Genomic DNA, 22774 nt, shown 5'->3' with positions numbered 1-22774 from the left:
GTACCGTGGGCTGTGGTTGAGAGTGCCAACCACCTTGTAGGAATTGCTGCTGTCCTCACAGTGTGCTAAAAGAAGCAGTTCCAAGACATGAACCCCATATAGGCATGTTGACAAACAAAACCTTTAAGGCAGGCAGCCAGGAACTGAGAATTGGTTAAGACTATTTTCTTTCTCTTTTTTCTTTTCAAAGCATAAGGCAATTTGATCCCCCGTAGAACACAGCAAGATTAGAAGAAACCAAATACATGAGTACATTTAAAATAGAAAAACATGACAGATTCATTTTTTTTAACTAAGATGAAACATTTTATACATGAACAGTGAGTGAATTACTACTGCCTCACATCTTAACTGCCAGAGTTGGTATACAGGTCAGAAATAAGAACATAAGTCATATTTTTTCTTGATTTCAACTGTCTTGTATGTTGCTTTAAAGTCTAACCTAATGGACTGTTAAGTGGATAACAAAAACAGTTTGTTTAATTTCCTTTCATAAGTGTCAAGGCTTTTCAGTCCATTTTGGAACTTCATTTTGGCACACAGTTGGCAGGAAGAAAATAATCCACAAATAGCTGTGTGTTTCGCATTATCACTGCGGGATGTTCTGTAGGAATTCTTCTCACTAGAACAAAGGGCTTGTTGCAGTAGCTGTAATTAAGCAGATTACTTGTTTGTCAAAATAACATAGTGTTGTGTTTTGCAAAAAGAAAGAAGTCCAGTTACAGCCAGAAGTTAAACATCACTAAAACAGAGCAAGCCCAATGAGTTCACCTGTTCTGAGTCACACTGTAGAGGACAAGCATTGTCACATGCTGGTGCCTGTGGCTGAGTGGCTGCAGTTTGGCGTTGGTGGAATCTGAAGGCAGTAAAGCTTTGGGAAGCAGTGGAGAGAGAGGGAAACTTGGCTGAAACAGGAGAGAATTGATATGGAGGTGAAATACTGCCCTGCTCTCTACACGTTATTGATTTCAGTCCAGAACTCAATCACCAAAAAACCCTTCTGTATTCTAAAGGTTAGCAGTGATGGAAACAGACAGGATTGTATTAACCTACAGGACATAAACCACATTGCTTTAGGGACCGACTGATTTTTGGTCTCCAAGCTTAGCATTTCCTGAGAAGTTTTACGAAAGAATGACTTGGGCTGATTTAAGAGGAATGGAGCAATTGATTGATGTAATGATCAGTATAAACATCACCAGTTTATATAAAGGGTCAGGAACATGAATTTCAGAGCTCTCTGATTTCAATTGCTATGACCATCAGAGATGCCAGAGCACTGCAAATGCCCAATGTGCAAATCAGCAGGGGCTGGTAAATCACTGACTGGCCCAAAGAGAATCCATGCACTGACAGCTTTCTGTTTCCACCAACACCTTGATTTTTGCAGTAAGCTTAGACAGATCTCACCTGGTTACAGGGAAAGTAAAGGGACAGCCAACACTTCGGTGGTTCTGCTTGCAGTACAACCTGGAGACCACCCCACCTGTCCTGCTCTGCCTGCCAGCCTCAAGATGAGTGACAAACTGCACGTTTCTTAAGCGCCTGTTTTCACTTGTCAGTCCACAGCATCTCCATCCTGGAAAAGAGAATAGTGGAGGTTACAACTGTGTAGGTTACAACTGGAAGCCTCAGAAGCTCAAGAGGAAGGGGAGGGTTTGTACCACTGTAAGTCCTTGGTAATGCTTGGTAATGGAGTACCCTGAGGATGAGTTAAAATCTCCTTGTCCCAGCAGGGAATGGAGATGATCCTTCTGCAGACTGAATGTGTGGCGTGGCTGGGTCTTTCCAGTCTTAATATCCTGGCGGGGGTGAGGCTAACACAAAACATAGAAAACAAACGTCCAGCCCTCAGTTTCCATTTCTTAAGAAACTCCACAGAGATACCTGAAGGCAAACAGCGTTATTGTTGCAAGCTCTTTGCTCAGGCAACGCCAGCTTTCATTGTGACAGGATGCGTAGTGACAACTCCATTATGCCCTGTAAGTTTATATGGCAGTCAGAGTTAGGATCATAAGGGAAAGGTGTGGCAGGAACTCTGCAGGTCAAATGTTGCATGAACAGTAGCTGCTGTGAGCCCAGCTTCCTTTCATTCCCCTGCTAGACCAGAGCATTTGCAAGATGCTGATGCCCCCAGCAGCAACAGAGAGGCTGGCAGGGCTTCCTAGGAGCTGCTTTGTGTGTCCGAGGAGCAAGCGCAGCACTGTCCAGCTATGTCCTAAGCCCCTTCAGCTAGAGCTGGAGCTCTTTGCAAATTGTTACATCATTCCCGTGTATGCTTGAAGGCCTGGATCTATGCCTTCCCATTTAGAAAATGCCTTTTCTTTTTCAGGTGTCAGTAGGTCCAAGGCTTTGGAACACTGAGTTTTTCTACTAACTTACGTTGTTAATTATGTGGATTACTTGAGCTAAAATGACGAGGTCCTCGCTTTTTGCCTCAGGGACTGGGTCCTGAGTAGTTTTCCCTAGAATTGGTGTTGATGGGGGATTACACAGTGGCTGACTATTACAGGGAAGATGCTTTAGTCTCCTTTTGCAAAGGAGAAAAATTTAAACAAAATTATAGCTTTGCAATGAATTTCATTTTCTTAGCCTTAATCATCTTTCATCATTTTGAACTGGTGCCCAAAGCATGCACAAACATTCCATAAGTAAGCAAAAATATTTATATATATTTATATGTACAAAATGTTTGAATTTTGGCTCTGAAAGCCAACGAGCAGAACCCACCAAAGCATAGTTTATACCCACGGATAACTGTTCCACCTTATCTCCTCCATCTGTTGACTTGGAGTGGATAGGGTTGAGGGAAGTTAGGATTTCTCCTTGTTGAAAAAGCATCTTGCACTTTCTTTAAGTTACTATTAAAAACAAAACAAAACAAAAAACAGCAAAGTAATTAAGGAAGAAATTGAATGAGATTATAAAGTAAAAGTTTGCTTCTCGCAGCTTAGAATCTGTAGCATTTCCTTTACTGCAAACTGGCTGACTCAGATTTGGTTTTCCCACCTACCTGTAACACTAAAGCTTCTCCCTAGGTAAAAGGGAAAAAAAAATGGTTTAGTCTCAAAGTAGTGCAAGGATGCTAGTTGTACTGTGCGCGTGTATGTTAATTGTGCAACGGCTTGTGAAATGACACCACGTTTTTCTGTCTTGGTTTTTTTTTGTATCCTTGGGACAATCTGGGTAAGAGACCTTTAAGGTGAGAAGGTCTCTTAAGGTCTCTTACAGCAGTGGCTAAATACAGTTGAAATGCCAACCAGGTCGCAGAGGAACTTCTGTACATTTTTCTAGGAAAGCGGGTTTGAAGCTGAAGTAGACGTGGGAGCAGGAAGGCTCGTGTCTCTCCTGCTGAACTGAATGTTAATTCACATGGATTTCTGAACATGATTTAAGTATGGTATGCAAACTCTGTTCCAGAGTACAAAGACCATCAGTGAGACATACTGACCACCTTCTATGCACAGTGCTTCTTTCGAGAAATCTCTGTCCTGCCACGATCCATACTTGGAAAGCATTTCTTTCCTAGTGCATAATATAACAATATGACAAGAGCTCAGAAGCCACCGTGAAACGGTTTCCACTGCTGTTGTCTTAGTTGAAAAACGCTCCAAGGGCTTGCAGAAACTCTGCCATTTTTTACTTCAGCCCATTTGTGCACTTGACACTATGGCACAATTTAAAGTCTCCTCTTTGCTGTTTTCTACTTCTTTTCTCTGGCCCCAGCTCTTCTTCATTTACAGTGACATCCCAGTGCCACTAATAGGGTACAACTTTGTTTTCTTCAGAAAAATACATTTACCCATTTCCAGACTGGCATGAAAGAGAGCAACTCCAAGCCCTTTCATCACCTTCAGCTGTGCTTCTGTGGCTGTGGCTTTTTATTTTTGCTGAAGGGATATATATATATATTTCCTTCTAGCATTTAGCAGACCGCCTTGAGCTGGTGGGTAAGTCCTCGACCGGCTTTGTGTCTTGCATGTCTCGGTATCCACTGGCCCTGTGGCTGATTTCAGTGATGAGCAGAGGTTTATGCTGCAGTGATAGATCTGTGTGCCTACCTCTTGGAAAGTGCTCTTACGACGGCGGTAGTCATCAGACACCATTATCCCTTCTTATAGGAGCTTTCCCCTTCATAATCAGTGAGGCACAGCAGAGATAAATGCGTGATGAAACTGTAAAACAGGGCTTGCACTCTTGCTGATTAAGTCCATGTTCTGCATTTTCAGCAACTTCATTCTTTGTCAGATCTGCTTTTCCAGACTAAAACTGGGAGCAGGACAGACATCATCCTGCTCTGCAGCAAGAGCTGTGGGAGCACAGCACTAGTTGTTTGCATATATAGGCCTATATGAGTCAAAACCAAATTGTGCTGAAGGTAAGAGAAAGCTCAATAAAACAGAGCAGCCCAATCTGCAAGGGGAGCAGGAAGCAGGGAAATAAACACAGAATCCAAAGCTCTGCTGTAGACCAGACATCAGTGCAAAATTCAGAGAAATAATTACTGAGGCAGTCTTGAGGAAAGTACAAAGTCTTCCATCCATCCCTGCTGTGGAATGCACCACAGCAATTTCTGATTGCTATGATTGGTGTGAGATTGTCTGTTAAACATGAATACATCTCAGTCTGGTTGAGAAAAGCATGTAAGTGTCAAAAAAACATTCTTGATGTTTTGAAAGGTGAGAAACTTCAGCTTCAAAACATTTATGTATTTGGCCTTCATATTAACTAGGCTATTTTGCACAGAGCAAGAATCCATCTCGGCTGTAAGCCTGTTGCCAATGCTACTCAGTATATATTTCCTCTTGTAAAGGCTCTTCCCAAACCTGCCTTGCTTTCCAGAAGCATCACGAACTCAAACTGGAACGGCCCTTATGTGGTCATTTCACTGTTGGGGAACAGCTGAGAATATCCACGCTTCCACACAAAAACTCTAAATTCTTCCACAATTTAGCCCTGAATAACTTCCCTGGCCAACAATGCCTTTGGAGCTCATCTCAATCATGCCCCCAGCTCTTGGTCAGTTCACCACCTAGAAGAAGTGACAACACAGAGTTGGCCTTTCCATTTCCTTCTGTAGTATTGCTTCAACTGATCCTTCCTGACATTCTGAAAATCACAGATGGAACAGGGTATCGTTTCTGAAGCCTTTAGTAATTGCTAAATTTAGTCATTTAGTCACTGTGAAGGTGTTCCTGTTTTGCCCCATTAGTGCTGCCCCACCAGGTTTCACGTGGGCCCAAGAGATTTCGGCATCACCTCCCCACTGCTCCCATTGGAATGGCTGTGACAGCTCTCAGCACTGTCCAAGGTATTATGTTTTGTTTTTCTTGTCAGTGGTTTGGTTTTCTTTTTCCTTTCTCTCTTTTTTTTCCCCCTCACCTTTTATTTAAACCCTTCACACTTACCAGTCTGATAGGGCTGGTGAGCAGCTGTTAGGTATCACTGAAAGGCCTTACGTGGTAAATCCCTTTTGTATCACTCTTCTGAAGTAATGACTGCTAGCATTAGATGTCAAAGTGGTCCACGCCATGTGTAATGCAAAAATTATATCTGTGAAAACATTACTCTGCAAAAGTGCTCATTTGATGTAACTGCAACAATCCTGGAATGCTTGGGGAATCTGGATGGAGAACCTAATGGGAAGGGACCATGGCACCGTGCTGTAGGGCTGGGACATTCAGGATCCAATAGGATAAGCAGAGAGAGGCAAAATGAGTGCCCAAACATCTCTGTTCATTAGAATCAAAAAGCCTGCAAATACTTCTACTCTTCAAGAAGTAAAGAATGCTCTGGATTTCAAACAGAGCGCTCAATTTCACTTATTACCAAAAAAACCTAGAAACAATGAAGAAGAGCCCGGTACACTGTAGGTTCATCTGTCCAGAGCCTCAACCCTCTCGGTGTCAAAGTCATGATGTAGTTCTTTTTCTTCAATTAATCTGTGTCAAGGTGTGTGCAAAGCGTGTTGAACTGTTTGCATCTCTTTGTGAAACCAAGTTACTCAGTTGATAGAAAACAAATTGCAGGTCTCACACTTACTTTCGCAGCCTGGATTTTTCCTCTGTTTATAAGCCAAATGTTTGCCTGGCATTTCAGTACAGAAGTTAAAAATAACTTCACCCTGTGTTCTGAAGAGAGATCAGGGGCAACCAAAGATTTTTGCCACAGGTGAGGCTAATTAGTGCAACGAAGAGGCAGAGGGAATAGAAGAGGTGGGCATGCAGAGAGGAGCCAGGTGATCCCTTCTAACTTATCTGTCAGCATGTGCACTCCCCTTCCCCTGCTGCCCTAAGTCCAAAAGAAAAGGCTGATGTTTGATACGACCACTCTGCACAGCCACTTCACGCCTTTGCTTACACTGTGCACATCGGTAATCACAGAGCAAGGAGTGTGAGGGAGGGAGGCTGAGGGGGTGCTGTAGGAAGAGATGGGAGCAATGGGAATTCTGGAAAAGGAATCTCCCCATCCCCATCTCATTCTAATTTCTATTTAAAATGTTAAAGCGACGTTCCGTCTATTGCGGCAACTGCACCAAACGCAAAGGTTGGCCTCAGTGGTCAGAACGCTTTCAAAACAGCTCCTTCGGGCTGCGCTCACATCAGCGATCGCAATTCTGTTGCAAAGGTCCATATTCCTAACAATTCCAGAGATTTCTGCTGCAGATGTAAATTCCAGAGGTGAAGCATACGCTGCAATCGCTTTCTTTCCTTTTTTCATTTCTCCGAGCAGTTTTCTAACAGCCACGTCTTTCGGGGAAATGCATGTGTGTGAGCTCTTCGCAGAGCCATCCACAGCTGTGTTTCTGCATGGGGACAAGGAACTACTTTTGTGACACCGGTTTTGTTCTACACAAAGGCACGCTTGCAATAAATTTTTACAAGTTTTGTACACCATGAGCTAAATTCTGAGTTCCAAAAACAAAATGTGAAGTGTGGCAACAATAACAAAATGGATTTATAGTATCACTCTGATATCTTGTCATGTGAATTTATTTCTTCAACGATGTTTGTTTACAATCAGCAACTTTGAAATACAGTCAGAATATATTACCCATTGCTTTTCTGCCTCGTTCTTTTCTAGAATAGCTTTGGCAATTTGTGTAGGTGAAAGGACCTGGGGAAAATACCCACAGATAAATTACGCATCCTCACTCTCAGACTGTTATAGACTGAAAACCTGACGCCTTTACCCAGACACTCAGTACAGATACATATTCTTCTGAAAGAACTGAGTGTAGACAGAGCCCCAGGCCCCCAGCACAGGCTGCACACAGAAAGGGAACGGCCCTGCTGCCCTCAACACCCTGGGCATTGCCTCTTGCTGCTGTGACCCTGCCTTGCCAAGCTTTATCTGCACCACCAGTAGTACCCACTGGAACCATCACCCACATGCCAAGTGTGTGGCACTTGCAGAAAAAACTAAACGCACACCACATGGTTGATACCCCAATCCACAAAGGAAGCAGAAACCATGCAAGAGAAAACTTCAGTGAGGCCACAGTATCTCTTTGCTAGCAACTGAAGATGAGATTTCCCCCATGCCATGTGCCTGTGTCCCCCACAAGGACCAGGCTGTATAGTGTGTGTGGCTCAGCACTCACCTCTTGCTGGGATGTATCAGGTGCCTGTTGTACCTTTCAGCTTGCTCATGGTGCATTTCTTCCAAGCAACCAGTATTTTCCATGGGAAGAAGTTTAGTTTGCATCTAAATTGTCCAAAGAAAAATACGGATTTTTAGTGAACGTAGAACATGACCAAAGGCAACTGGCAGTGCATGCCTTGACCTTAGCTACTTAACATCACCATGGACCCAGCCTCTATTATGTGGCTGTTTTTCTCAAGTTGTTCCCCCTACTATCAATAAGGGAAGGGGAAGAGAGTCTGGTGTGCTCAGCAGCTCTTGTGGTAGAAGTGCTCCCAGCACTGTGCTCACCGGCCCCTGGATGCGCCGTGACCTGAGCTGACGCTGTGTGTAATCAGGCTGTCATCGGAGCCGCGAGCAGCAGCACGAGTCATCTTCAGCACGCTAATTGAATGACACAAGGAATTTAATTTGTGGAATTATGAAACCCAGGATCTGATTAACACTGAGACACATACACATGTGTAACCTCAGCGCTGTCACTTAAAACAATGGCACCCATTCAGATCAGGCCAAAGCCTTGCAGTAACTTAATCTCCCATTAAATTATTCTCAGCAGAATTTGCTATTAGTAATTCCAGCAACAGTCTTTCTTAATTAAGCCAAACTTAGCATTCCATTTTGCAGTGCTTTCTAATACCCTGCTCAACTTGCCCCTGTATCCCCAGAGAGATGCAGAGTGAAAGAGGTGCCAAGTCACAGGCATTGCATATTGCCCAGGCACCACTACAGCCCCTTCATCCAAGGCTCAGAAAATCACTTGACATGCATTAATGAACTGCATCTCATCAGACCCCTACAAAGCAAAGTCATCCCCGTTCTGCACAGCCCATCTCCATGTTCTGGTTTCCTCTGATTACAGAGCAGGACAGATGCACAGCCAGCAACAGTTTCATCTTTGGCAATGAGGGTTTAAGAAAGGAAAAGGGTGATGAAAATGGAGGAGCTCGGTGATGTGAGACCCTGGGGTCAGCATGAAAAAAAACAGTTCCAACACAGGAGGGCCCTTATGGGGGCACCTCTGCCTATCTTTGCCCCAGTGTATTCCAGCATCCCTACCTTCACCATTTTTCTCATTTATACTTTCAACTCTTGGGGGGCTGGATTTCAAGCTTAAATGAAGAGTTAGATATTCCTTCTGCCAGATTGGAACTGGCCAAGAAGAACAAGGCAGAATCACAGCATATCATTGTCATTTGAGGAAAGAGTGAAGGAAAACACTGATCTCTTTTAGACAGAAACACAATATTTAAAATAAATAACAAGAAAAAGTTGTCAAGCTTCCAGCAGCCAGACAGAGTTTCCAAATAACACTCTGTCTGTGAGGGAATACAGGGAGGTGGGAAACCTTCCTTTAATTTGCTGCAAGATCTGCAGCCAGCCATGCCAGAATAATTTCACAAGCTGGAGAGGTGCGTTGCCTGTTAGTTTGTCTATACCCTAAAGCCTTTTAACACAAACTGCTGGAGATAAAGTCAAACAGGAATTAATGTACCTGTACATGCGTTGTCACTTGACATCCCAATTCCTATTCTACTATTAATGTAGGGCAGACAGGGCTCTGCTCAAAAAAGCACTTTCAAAGATGCCACTCACAGCAGAAACCCACAGTTACTATCCTTGCAGACAACAGATAACATCAAGCATTTTCTAAATCAAATACAGATGGTGACCCACAGCCAGAGCCATTAAATAACTGCAAGTCAGGTTCAACAAACAGATTAAAATATGAGAGGCTCTAGCACTTTTAATCAAGAAAATGTGTTGCTGTAGCCAGGAGCTGGACAAGAGCATCTCTGATGCATCTGAAAGGCACTCCAGTTGGACTCAGACCAGTCACTAAACCTTCATATTCCCTTTAGGGTCAGGGCTAGCACAGTAAGCAGCTACCAGGCAGTTAGTTACATGTCGCACATATCCAGCAGCACTCTCTCTTGACTGTGGTGACAGCAGTCAGTTTCAAGCCGTTGTGCACTACAGTAGTTTTAGAAGCTGCTTTCACATTGCATAAAGTACACCTGCCCTCAACTTGTCCTGGAGGAACTGCGTCCATCCTGAATGTAGGCACCTAAGAGGATGCAGCAGGAGCCAGCACCAGCTTTCTATTGCTTGTGCAACGCTCTCCTACATGCCCTGCCTGTTGCCTATCCCTTTTGCTACTTTTGGCCCCTGCAAAGAATAGCCAAATTGCTCTGTTGCTGTCCCCAAAGTAAAAAAACTAGAGCAGAATTTTTATCTTGCCATTTATTTTCTAGTAACAAGGAGTTATTTATAATGTTGTTAGGTTGGTTGTTTCAAGGCAGCAGTGCCCTTTTGCAGCTGACAGGCTCTCCGGCAACGACAGCCTCACAGCAGCCCCTGGGACTGCATTGCCTGAGGTACTTAACCCAGTTTCTCATTTCGTTAACAAAAACCAACACTGATTTGCTGCTGTTGCTGTGCTGTGTGGCCCTGCACAAAGGCTGAAGCACCCCAGAGGGCATCTCTCCCTCTGGAGCAATACCAGAGCTCTGCTGAGGAAGGCCCAGTCTCTACCCGGTGCAGGGGGGGCCTCAGAGTACCACCTCACATACCAGGCCCTTATCAGCCCCTTGTGTGCACAAAGGCCCAGCTCATCAGCCCTGTCTGGGTCCCCAGGAGACATCTGGCAAGCACTGGCTGCTCTATGCCTTCACACAGGCCTTGAGATCCATGGGGTGCTCCCAAAATGGAGCCGTGCCACCTGAGCTGGGATCTGTCTGAGGATCGCCACTAACTGCACAGCAGCAGCTGGAAAGATACAGGACAAGCATTTGGCACAGAGACCAGAAGTTAATTAAAACAACAAAAACAAACCAAGGAGAGGAGCCTGCATGCAGCACAGCTCATCAGTCAGGTCAGGTAGAACGTGTGCCTGGTGCATGCGTCAAACCCAGCTCCCTGCGGTGAGCTCGCTTCTACCTTTCCACCTCCTCAGGGCTAATTTAAGAGCTGTTCTTCGCAGCCCATAATCGTGGTGAGAAAAATCAAATTCTGTTCTGCCAAGAGGAGGAAACCGGAACACGGGAAGCAGCAGGGAACTTGTCCTGCTGCCATCTCTGGCTTTCCTCAGGAAGCTCGTGCTCCAGGCGCTGACTCAGAGAGCTGAGCTGCCTGGGCACAACAGTCCTCCCCATGAGAGGGGCCAAAGGTTCAGGCACAGTCAGAGCACAGCGAGCTGCCTCGGGGGGCCCAGCAGTCAGCTTTCACCTGGGCTTGGACACATCCCCTGTGTCACCCTGTGAAATTAGCTCTAATTTTGCCCCACCACCTCCCCGTGCAGCCCATTCCTGAGCCTCACCAATCTTTCTGAGAAGAAATTTTCCCTAATATCCAACATGAACTTCCTCTGGCACAATTTAAAGCCATTACCTCTCATCCCATCCTACCACTAACCTATCTTCAGCCAAGACTCCCTTTTTGTTCCAGGTAAGGATATCGAGAAATGCATACAAGCCTCTCTCCAAGCACTGCTGATAAAGGTCCAAATTCAGATGCACAGCAAAGATCATTGCATTCATGCTAGTGGAAAATTCCATGGCATGTTTTCAGTAGTCCATAAAACTTTGTTTTCTTCAGAAACCGATCCTCTGGGACTGTGCAATGAGGAGACACCTGAATGTCAAAGATACTGTCTACCAAAGATGCTATTGAAAATGCTGCCTTCCCTCTTTCGCATTTTATACATGACGTTAAACAGATGACTTTGCAGGTAAACTGTGGCAAAAGAAAGCTAATGTGAAACAAGAGCTGGAGATGGGATGCTCTACAGAGCACGTTAGATACCAGCTGCTCAGTTCTTATTCCTCTGTTCGATCAGCACAGCCACCCTGCCCATTCCTGGAGATGCACTCACTCTGTGCATCCACGCATTTGTCCAGCTGTGACACAATAGCATTTTGGTTATTGCTTGTACGTGCACACACAAACCTGCCCTATTGCCTGAAGGTGGAACATTGATTTATACCACTGTGCTGGATTTCTGGAAGTCAAGGAAGTTCTGCCATCCCCCTAGTATCATTGATTCGGAGCTTCTCAGAACACACTAACACCCTCTGTCTCTATTACCAATTCCAAAGTACAACATGAGTGGTCAGCATCGGTGGGCATCCGACAGGTAACAACTGTAAGGATCTAATTCTACTTCTGCTGGAGCAGGAGGACAGTCATTCCTCATCACCCCTCCATCTGCACAGAGAACAGCAGCTGGAGCAAAACATCATGATCTGCAAAGCCTGTTTGCTGCTGGGCTCCGCCTGTAAGGGCATGAGCTGAGAGATGACAGGATCAGACTCCAGAAGCTCCAATATAATGGAGTAGTTTGGGTCCAGAAACTTGGACCCTCGTTTCCTTTAAGTAACGTGAGCATTGAAGTAAACATAGGTGTTTCCTACTTCAAGATCTCTTTTAATTAAAACAACGTCATGCATCTGCTGGGTAGAAATAACAAACTGAAATCAAACAGGCCCCTCTTCCTGCAGCAGGGGAGCATATTGTAGCTCTCTATACAAGAAATCAAATCCAGTTCAAAGGGTATTTTGCACCCATTCATCCAACAACCTCTTGGAGGGGCGTACAGAGAGAACATCTGTGCACTGACTTAATTCCCAATTTTTCAGCTTGATTACTGGCAGAGCTTAAAATAGCTGCTGGATGATAAGTTGTAAATAAAATGTGCAGTCTAACAAGAGATACAACTCCAACATTTCTGCTCATTCTGTAATCACAGCCTATTATCCCAGACTGTATTTTTTAGTGGCTTCTATTCACTTGAAGTCATTCTGTACAGGAATAAGCCTCTCGTTAGAGCAGTCTGTAATTATTGGTATGAAATATTTCACTGTAGTTCAGTTTGGATGAGAGCGACGCATGCAACTGGATCACACTAATCTATAGCATATCTATGTTTAATATAAATACAAGTAGAGCAGTGTAGACTTTATCCACATATAAAAATGTAACTTAAAATTAACTAAGGTTATGGCTGTCCTATTTCAGGCAGGATTTGGACAGCAATTTACAGGATCCACCTCAACTAAGACAATCACCCTTATCTCAAGTGGTTTAGCATTATAATCTCTCACAGATCACAGAATGACCAAGGTTGGAAAGGACCTCAAGGATCATGTAGTTCCAACCCCCCTGCCTGGCAGGGCCACCAAACATACACATTTACTAGATCAGGTTGCCCAGGGCCCCGTCCAACCTGGTCTTGAACACCTCCAAGGACAGGGCAGCTACATACAGTCAGGGATCCCCTTGAAAATCATGTATTTAAAATACACTTTTTTTAAACATGAAGAAAAAAAGATGTAACGTCCCCTTGTAAAAACGGTATAAATATCTGCCTGTGAGCATAGTGATAGGCAAACAGAAAATCCATGCATACAGACAGGTGAAAAAGCATGACCTGACATTCCAGACAGGAAGTTACAGCAGATGAGAAACTTTGATATATATTTGGAAATAAGGCAAAGGAAACAATGATGTTTTAGTCAGAAGAAACGCAGAAATTGCTGGACAGTTCATATTCTTACATTAAGCAACTTACTAGGAAAAGCACCCACAGAAAAAGCTTAAGGCTCTACAGAGACATGAGACAGACTTCCGCATTTATCACTGGATTAGATTGCAAAGGTACTACCCTCAGAACCATAACTGCTTCTTAGCATTACCTGTCAGCTCAGAGGTGTCAAAAGGCATTTAAGATGGAGAACCCTCATTTGAATTCTCAAATACAATCTGTAAGTACAAGGTGTTTTCTTCTGTTTACTGTAGTTTGACAGGGCAATTTTATTTTCTCCAACCATAAATATTAATCAGTGGTCTATTTTCTTGATAGAAAATTCAATTTAGGTTTCATTTAAACTTTCTCAGAGGTGCCAACCAGTCACCTACCTCCAGCACGCAGAGAGCTTACACCAAACAATTCTCCTTTCCTTCCATACAGCTTGATAGGCAAAAATCCTCCCCCGTTGGTACAATTAAAGCAATTGGGCCATTGTGACACTTCATTTGAAAGCTCTCTAAACTACACCTGTGAGGAAAAATTCTTTTTTATAAAGGAGTCTTTTTTAGTTTTGTTTCTGACCACATTTCAGATCTTGCTTCAAGACCACCACAGACATCTGAATTACCACCCAGCATACAAAAGAAGAAATCTCTGATTAAGCACAGAGAGAAATGTAGAATCACAGAATCATTAAGATCGGAGAATACCTTTAAGATCATTTAGTCCGACTGTGAGCCCATCCCCACCGTGCCCACTAACATCCCTCAGTGCCACATCCACACGGTTCTTGAACATATCTAGGGGTGGTGACTGCACTGTCTCCCTGGGCCGCCTGTGCCAATGCCTCACCACTATCCCAGAGAATAAATTTTAATTAATATCCAACCCAAACCTCTACCGTCTCAACTTGAGGCTGTTACCTCTCATCCTATCATTGTTACCCGGGAAAAATGGCTGACCTCCACCCTCACCACAGCTTCCTTTCAGGGAGTTGTAGAGAGCAATAAGGTCTCCCCTGATTCTCTTCTTCTCCAGATTAAATAATCCCAGATCTCTCAGCCACTCCCCATAAGACCCCTCACCATCTTTGCTGCCCTTCTTTGGGTACACTTCACGGTGCGAGCAGATGAGGACAGGCACGCCAATCAACTATAAGAGCCATTGTTGCAATCATCTTCCTTGAGTCCAACCAGGCTGAAGCAAGCCCTGCCATGCTTGGAACAGCACTTTCTGGAAGTGGAAACAGGGACAGCATTAGTCTGGAGAAGATCAGATCTAACTGGGTCATGGTAGGGGATGTGCCTTAACCACGTATTTTCAGGTAACTATTGCCAGAGTAAACTCACCCAATCGAAAACAGCTTTGAAAATAAGGATTTCCTCAAAGCTATCATATTAAATACAGATTCTCTTTTCTTAAATACAAATACACATTCACGTACATGCGCTTTTATAACAGGAACAATTACAAACCAACCAAGCTTCAGGCAGATCCTTTGGTTTTGCTTAATTGCATCAACCACCACACAAACGTCTATAAAGCATTCTTCTTTATTTAAGTTAAACAATTTTTCAAGGATGGTTTCCATCTATAAAATGAATAAAGTACAAGCTCTGTACAGCAGACTTTTTAAACCAACTGAAAAACAAAAAACAGTTTCCAAACTAAGTTTTGAAAATCTGCAAAACAAACAATATCACCATTCTCGCTCTGAAGACGGTAAGAAAAGTTCTCAGAAGACTCCAACACAATTTGCTTCAAGGGCTCTTAATTTACCTTTTGCATGGGCCGATTTCCTAAAATCTTTTAAACGTTTTAAAATCACAGTCATTAACTTTGGCACACCGTCATGTAAACATAACAAAAGGATAACACTTCTTCTGTCTGTTCTCTCAAAGAAAAGTAACGCTGTCTTTTAACATACAGCTCCTCTACTAAAGCCCCTATGCACAGCATCCACGGGGAGTTAGTGAAAAGATTCCTACTTTATATGATACCAGTTGGCATTAAAGACTTAAGAGGTGGAATACAGATTTTTTTTTTCCCTTCCAATTCTACCTCAGACTTAAGAGGTCAATGCTCAGAGCTGCAACTTCTGATCTCAGTTGAGCACTGTTTACTATGATCGAAGTTACAAGTGGAAATAACCATGGTAGAAGCCGAGTGCTTTCTCCTAAATTCTGTTTCCCCAAAACTTCAAGAACTGGTTTGCTGCTGAGCCCACATTTCAGCTTTTATTCTCCTGAATAATCAGAAACCTACTTCTATGTTATGAGTCACGTTCTTCAAGTTCTCAGCTAGGTTAAAAGGCTACAGGTGGGGAGAGACAAAAAGATGGAAACTAGTTTACCTCCTGCATGGCCTCTAAAACAGGCTAGATTTGGACAAAATAGACTGTTAAGAACCAAAAAAGAAAGAAAAAAGCATTAATTACCCACATATTAAAAAACAAAAAGTCAGATGGATGAGAGAAGTTGGATTTAATGTCTACATCCAAAAGTTACGCAGATACTTGCAGGTCATAGCTTCAGAGACACAAGATATTTGTGGCACACTGACATAATTAGAGCCATTTTGACCAGATACCACCCCTATACCTAACGTATAGATGCAGCCAAAGGAAGCTGAAGAATAAGGAGCTACTCTACCTCCAGAAACAAAGATAGGGGACTGTACTGGAGTTGTACAGTACAGCAGATGCTTTTCATCTCCTTGCAACCAACACTTACATTTCTCCCCAAGATCCATATCTTACCAAAACCACTTCCAGGCACTGCATGCCTGCACTATTTCTTTTTTTCACCTCCCACAAATGCTGTGTCACTTATCAGTGCTGAAACTACTCACTTTTCATTTTAAAAGGTCATTCAAGCATTTATTTATTTTAATTTAAAAAAAAAAGTACATAGTCTATGCAAACATAAGAAAGTACAGGTCAAAGTTGATTTAACTTTGACAGTGTTGTTTTAATATAAAAATGACATCAGCTGAATTGAAGCTGTAAAACTCACGGGCTCTATGGTGAAAAACACCACATAGGATCTGCTGGTATCCAGACTGATTCCCAGAGCCGAACCTGAATCCACCCAAAAGCCCCGTATAATGAAACGAAACAAATGAAAGCAAGAAAATTCCCCAGTAGCAGGCCTATAAATTAACTAAGTGCAATTCAGAGATATTACCTAACTGCTCATCCTTGCAAATCAAAATTCAGACCTCGTGCTGTCAACATTGACGCCCCCTTCCATTTTACTCTCAGAACTCAAGGGGAGTTTGAGATGAGGGAATTTTTTGTGATGAGGGCCCAGAATAACATTGTGCTGAACCCACATGGCTGCATCTGTGCAAGATCTGCACCATTTGTACAATCTGGTAATGAAGAGGAATATTTCAGGACATAATGTTACAGAAATCATCAACACAAATATCAAGTACAAGATTAACGATATCCAGAGCACATGTAATGAATTTCCAAGCTGGAAGAAACAATCCGAGCAATCATCTGTGCAGATGCATTGGCTTATTCTGCTATTTTCTTTCTCCTCCTGAGTTTCATGATCTCCAGTGAGGGTGAAGCTTCAAGAAGTAGATCCAGTTTGCAAAGCAAAAGCATCCAGTGTTAGCACGGACATCATACTCGGCAGCACAAAATCCACACCTTCATTAAGATTCACTCTCCTAGCATTCCAATCCAATTTCTGGTTAAACATACATCAACGACTTCGTTGATAATTATAGGGCGATGAAAATTGATATAAATCATTGGGAGCTGGCAATATATATGTTTTATATATTTATATTTAGAGTCCATCATAGAAAAGTTCATATTCAAATTACCAAGTACACACAGGAAAAAAAAAATAAAACAAAAACCAACAAAAAACGTTCAAAATGACACTTCTGTTTTTGGAAACAACAAACAATGCATTTCTATGTAAATGGAGATTTCAAATGACCTTCTCCTGGCAATTTTCCCACCCTCCCTCCCAGACCCTGTTCCCCACAGGCGTTTTTCAAGATCCGTTTGCTATCATACATCGGTTGTTCCTAGAGTTAAAGTTATCTGCTGTGCAAGTACGTAACTGAAGACAGAAAGGAACTGTTAAAGTCTTCACACCGAGAAGGAGCTGTGCTGCAGCCACGCTCAGTGAAATCTTTGCAGTGCTCCGAGTCCACCGGTTCCCTGGCGTCCGCTTCAGCACTCTCCTACTTTCAGATAAAGATGGAATACTGAGGTATATAAGTTCCGTGGAAAGTTTTAAGAAATACATCAGTAATTCAATCAAAACTTTGCCCGATGTCTATGAGTTGAAACAGCATTTTTGCTCATAAGTTCTACTGCTGCAGATTAAGTGTGAATTTCCACTGTTGTGATAAGGAAGGACTGCAAATCTCAACAGTGAGACCACCATTTTTGGCGTTTCGGCTGTCTAGACAGAGGTTGCTGCCAACGTGCCTCAGTTTAGAGTTGCTTTCAATTTGTTCCCATTTCTGGAAGAGAGAATAAAGTTATTAAGCCTTAAAAATAAAGAAAAATTTGCATTCTATATCCCATAAATTGAAATCTTCATGTGCTTTCCTGGCTTGTGCTTAGGAGAGATGCGTATACTGCAGTAATGCAGCTTAGACAATCCTTGATTAAGGGTATGTACATTATAGAAAGCCTTGCCAAAGCAACCTTTCTTTCAGCTAATGCACTGCACGAGATATAGAATACACCAAACCATTTTCCTCTGCTTCAGCACTTCTCAAATATGCTGTCACACCATATTTGACTTTCCAATGCCTTCAGTTTGAGGAAGAAAGTAAGTCACAGAACCCATCCACAATATCACCACTACTACTACAGTTCAGAACATAAAGAAATGAGAAGTACAGTCACCAAAGGTGAGATTGGAGGAATCTAGAAATCAGCCAGATGCCTTTCAGTTACAAAGACACCAACTGGTTGGTCTGTGCTGCCAGAAGCACTGTTGCCCAAGGTGATGCCAAGGACAGGCAGAGTAAATACAAAACATAAGATGTGAAAAGACTTTCTGCTGTATTTCCTTTGAATTCTGCCTTTAAGCCTTATCAGGAAAATATCGCCTCTTTGGTTTCTTTATCTGAAAAGTGGCAAGAATGATTTTTCTTCATCAAGACATCAACATCTTAGGCAAATGTTTGCAAATACTGAAATACGGAAACAAGGAAGGGAACAAAAAAAATCAGAACCGATGACTTAGCAGAAACAGATCAGTTACATGACAACTGACAACAACAAAAAGATGATATAAGTCTGCAAACACGATTTTCCTCAGGCGTGGGGGATGGATGAAGTAGCACTGCTGCATTAATAAGGAGCCTAGCAATGGAGTCTAGTACTGTTATAAACAGGTCACGGCTGAAAAGAAGAAAGGAAAGCTAACCCACCCTCCTGAGACCGACTACATTATCTTCAAACTTCGCTGAAGGCCTTTCAAATACACATCATGAAACACATATTTTATTTCAGAAAATGGACGAGATGGTTGAAGACTGTCACACATCAGTGCTGCTGGGTGAAACCTTTATATCAGGCCAATTTGGAGATAACAGCTCTATACGTTATTCTACGATTGTCACTGGTTTATAAAAAGGAAAGGTCAATATACAAGATTATTCTTGCTGCTCTGCAGGATGTCACGTATCCAAATTTTATGTATGCAAAGAATGATGCAGAGCAAAGAGTACAGTCTTTAGAACAGAATACAGACACCAGTGTGTGCTCTTGTGCTCTCACTCACAATCCTTGTTTTCCCACTATCCATAGAGTGCACTCAGGACATACTGACCTGTCTGCTGTCATTCTCCCTGCAGCCCTGAAGTTTTATTAGTGAACCAGGTGCTCTGTCCACAACAGTAAGGCACAAATCCATATGTTTCACCGACTTGTCCTTTGTTAAGGCCCACTCCTAGGAAAAGGAAGTAAAATATAAGAGCAGTATACAAAACCAGTCATACTTAGCTATGCACGAGGTGCACCTGCCATGTCTGCATCCATAACACAGGTTAAACTCCTGTGAATGGCTCAGTAAGAGCATTAGAACAATTTATTGTTTTCCGACAGAGAAGGGGATGAGAAAAATGGTACATTTCAAACAGTAATTTCATTTATCCAGTGGCCCCAAATTGACGCCAGGCTGGGCTGGCTGACTGCTCCCTCTACTGGCTTTATTGAGGTACAACGGGAAGTCACAGTTCCGCAAGTTTAGGGTCAGCCTTTAAGGCAAGTTATCTAATAAGCTACATTTTTTATGTATCTACCTATAGCTATATAGGTTATACATAACTTTTGCATTACATATATGAAAAAAAGCAAGCTTGGTCTGCAATGCCACCAGTCACCCTATCCACACACTAGGTAATGCACGTGTGTCGTTAGGGAAAACAGTTCCTAATGATAGAGGTCACCAGAAAGCAGAACACAAGGCAGCCAAGCTCAGAGATAACAGGAGAACGAGACTTTCATCCTGAAGTGTACAACAGAATTTCCTTTAAATGCATATAAGCAAGCAGTTTCTTAAATGATGAGCAAAGAAAAGCTGTTCTGTACGCACCACTGCCCAGCTAGTTTTACCTCAGTGTCCTCCTACCTGATCCTGCCCTAATGTTCAGACTCTGCATGCCTCTCACCCTAAAGTTTGGTATCCAGGATCCAGATTGGTCTCTGTGTGTCTCATTATCCCTTGAGGAAGGAAGTTTATCTCCTTTCTCACTAGAGCCACACTGTCTAACTCTTACTCATTGCTACTTAAAAAGGAAAAATTAACTTCACTCCAGTGAGCTCAAAGGAATCAGGGTTGTGTAACACAAGAACCTAGATATACTAGCTCAAGTCTGGCTATATTTAGTGTTATTTTGTAAGCAGTGAGAGTTTCAGAAAGAAATTAGATGCCTAGTCCCATCCAATTTTTCAGCTTATTTTCTGGTACTGTAACTGATGTTCAGCTTGCACGATCACTTAAACCCAGTAGATTTAACTGTGATTAAATTCCTTTGAGAGCAGATGCTCAGGAAACAATTAGAACTTCTCTCCAATGTGATTACCAGTAATCGCCATCGTACAGGAAGCGAGCCCGGTATCACATCATTAGATGGACACCATATTATGCAACCACTAAAATAATAACAACTGACTATGCAAAACAAAAAAGAAAGACAAATCTGCATATCCCTTTTCTTGTCTTCCAAAACAAAAAGCTGAAAGCTTTTCCTTTTGCTCTCAATGCATCTTTTTTTCACTACGTTCACACTGGATACTAGGAAAAGGTTCTGCACCAGCAGGCGGTGGGCATGGAATGGGCTGCCCAGGGCAGCAGGCATGGCTCCAAGTGCTGGAGTTCAAGGAGCAATTGGACATCATTCTCAGACAGAGGGTTTGGATTTGGGGTGTTGCTGTGTGGAGCCAGGAGCTGGGCTCCAGGGCCACTGTGTTTAAGAATCCTGGAGCAAAAGGAAGTCAAAGCCTTGAAGATACCAATTTTTACATCTTTATCCTTCCATAAGAAGACACAAAGAGGTCCAGACAAACCAGCAACCAGTTTATCTAAAAGCAAAAGCTACAGCTTCACACAACTTCCAGGCTCTGCAGCTGGAAATATCTATGTGAAGGCGTAGTGTAAAACAGAATGTACAGGTGCTTCAGATTTGGACGACGGAAGGACTGAAAGAAGCCTGCACAAATCTATAAAGAATATACAGGATAACCAGAAACTACCAAAACTTCTGCACCGAGGCAATTCTTTGGCATAGTTATCCTTTCTTCTGAGAAAATACAATAAAATAAAACCCTGTGCTGTTCTGAAGACACATTCATTTTCAGAAAGATAAAATGCCTTCCCAATTATATTCCCTTTAATGATATGGAAGACACATCTCAGATGTACAATGGCAATTCAAATCAACATCATACACTGCCTGAAATAACTTACTTATGTTAGGCTTTATCTGATTATAGGGTTTTCCCCTTCTAATCTAAATCAGAGCATAAAATCCTGATACAATCATTCTTTCAATAGTAGATCTGCAGTTGGTCAGGCTTCTGATTTAACATGTACATTTGATTATTAGCTTTAAATTTATTACATTTATAATCACGTTCATTCTGAAATGTTTAGTAACCACACAAAACAGTGAGTACATACGCACATACTTTGTCAATAACTGCATAATTAGGTTCTTTACAATAATGTCGCCATCTACAGATGTGACATATTTCCAAGTAAAAGTAGGATCAGATACATTTTGTTGGAACACTGCCTTTACTGGGAGCAAATAGGAGACAAAGTTTAGACGCCTCTGTTTTCTGGAAGAGCTGAACAGAAATCTGAGCCTTTTTTTACATGTCACTACCACAAACTGGAAATTACTTAATACGGCATCACAGTAAAGCGCTCTTCTAATTTTGCTGACCTTAGGCCACATGCTCAACAATCCATATCTTTGCTTAGGAAAACTTCCTCCAAAATCAAATGTACCAATTAACGGATTAAAGTTTTTTATGAAAGCCTAAAACTCCTGGGAAAGATTACTGGCCTCTAGAATAAAAATAAATACTAATAGACAAAAAGGAGAAGGTAACCTGATTGTACTGAACAAACCTCTCTGCTCAGATTCTAACCCTGAAAATGCAAAACTGCCTTTGAGGGAGAAATCTGTACAACAGACTGCCTAAATAAGTGATTTGTTCATCTGAGTTTGCATAGCTATCGCCATCACACAGTAAATGGTTGAGTTAGTTTCAATTTATTTTTAAATACTAAGACCACATATGTTGGGGAAAAAAACAAACAAATATCATACAGACCTGGTTTCCTCCGGCATTATGACATTCATAAACTCCAACAACACCATCTGCAAAATGGCCCAACGTATCAAGGCAATTGGTACCCTGCTGCAAAGCCCCAAAAGCTATATCCTGATGATCAGGTACCCTAAAATAAAACCAGAAATATCTACCTCAATCAGTTTATCTTTGATATTTCTTTTAGCTCCTCACCAAGTATTTTTAAGATGAGAGATATGAGTGATAACTACTCTTTGGAAATTCCAATCATCTTTTGAAGATAGAAGACAAATTTCTGATCAGTAACTGATCAAACACAAACCTGCAAGCTTAGGACAAAAATAGGAAACAAGGATGAACCTACAAACTCAGCATAACGACCAAATTAAAGGTGACAACATCATTATTTGAGGTCACTCATATCTTCATGCTATCAGTTCAGATAAGCAAACCTTGTTTTTTTTCCAGGCAAGCCATCAGAAATGTTCTACTTTTGTCCCAAACTGCTTTTTACTGAAATGTCAGAAATTGGGGTTGAAGGAGAAAAAAAAAAGTGTTTTACTCATACTTATTTTTAAACAGTTGCATATAAAGTGAAATTCATATAGTCCAGAAGTACATGGGCAAACACATTCAGAGTACCCTTGTAGGGCAGAAAGACCATAAGTTCATATTAAACAGAAAAGCAAGGGCACACAAACTCCTTTTAAAACTTGTCTATAATAAGAACATAATAATTCAACCCAGCAGAATGAGCACAAGGGAGGTGACACAGTATAAGATAACATTACACC

The 22774-nt window shown here is 42.2% G+C and overlaps 1 protein-coding gene and 1 long non-coding RNA gene across 2 annotated transcripts in view; both read right to left on the bottom strand.

Annotated features, from left to right (window-relative positions):
- Positions 1-5365: 5365 nt before the first annotated feature.
- Positions 5366-13909, bottom strand: LOC116653107 (uncharacterized). The gene is made up of 2 exons (XR_004306469.2): positions 13561-13909; positions 5366-7707 (listed from the first exon to the last, which is right to left on the bottom strand). It is a non-coding gene; the product is annotated as an uncharacterized LOC116653107 (long non-coding RNA).
- Positions 13910-14706: 797 nt separating this feature from the next.
- The window catches only part of GALNT2 (polypeptide N-acetylgalactosaminyltransferase 2), an 86084-nt gene continuing 78016 nt past the window's right edge, over positions 14707-22774 (bottom strand). The window contains exons 14-16 of the mRNA XM_015857914.2: positions 22002-22128; positions 18988-19107; positions 14707-17665 (exon numbers count right to left, since the gene is read on the bottom strand). Of these exons, the coding sequence (XP_015713400.1) occupies positions 17510-17665; positions 18988-19107; positions 22002-22128 (403 nt within the window). The 3' untranslated portion in view covers positions 14707-17509. The remainder of the gene's footprint in view (positions 17666-18987; positions 19108-22001; positions 22129-22774) is intronic.

Source organism: Coturnix japonica, chromosome 3, assembly GCF_054131305.1.
Source record: "Coturnix japonica strain WE chromosome 3, WE-NBRP24, whole genome shotgun sequence".
NCBI lineage: Eukaryota > Metazoa > Chordata > Aves > Galliformes > Phasianidae > Coturnix > Coturnix japonica.
This window is presented reverse-complemented; position numbering and strand designations above follow the sequence as displayed.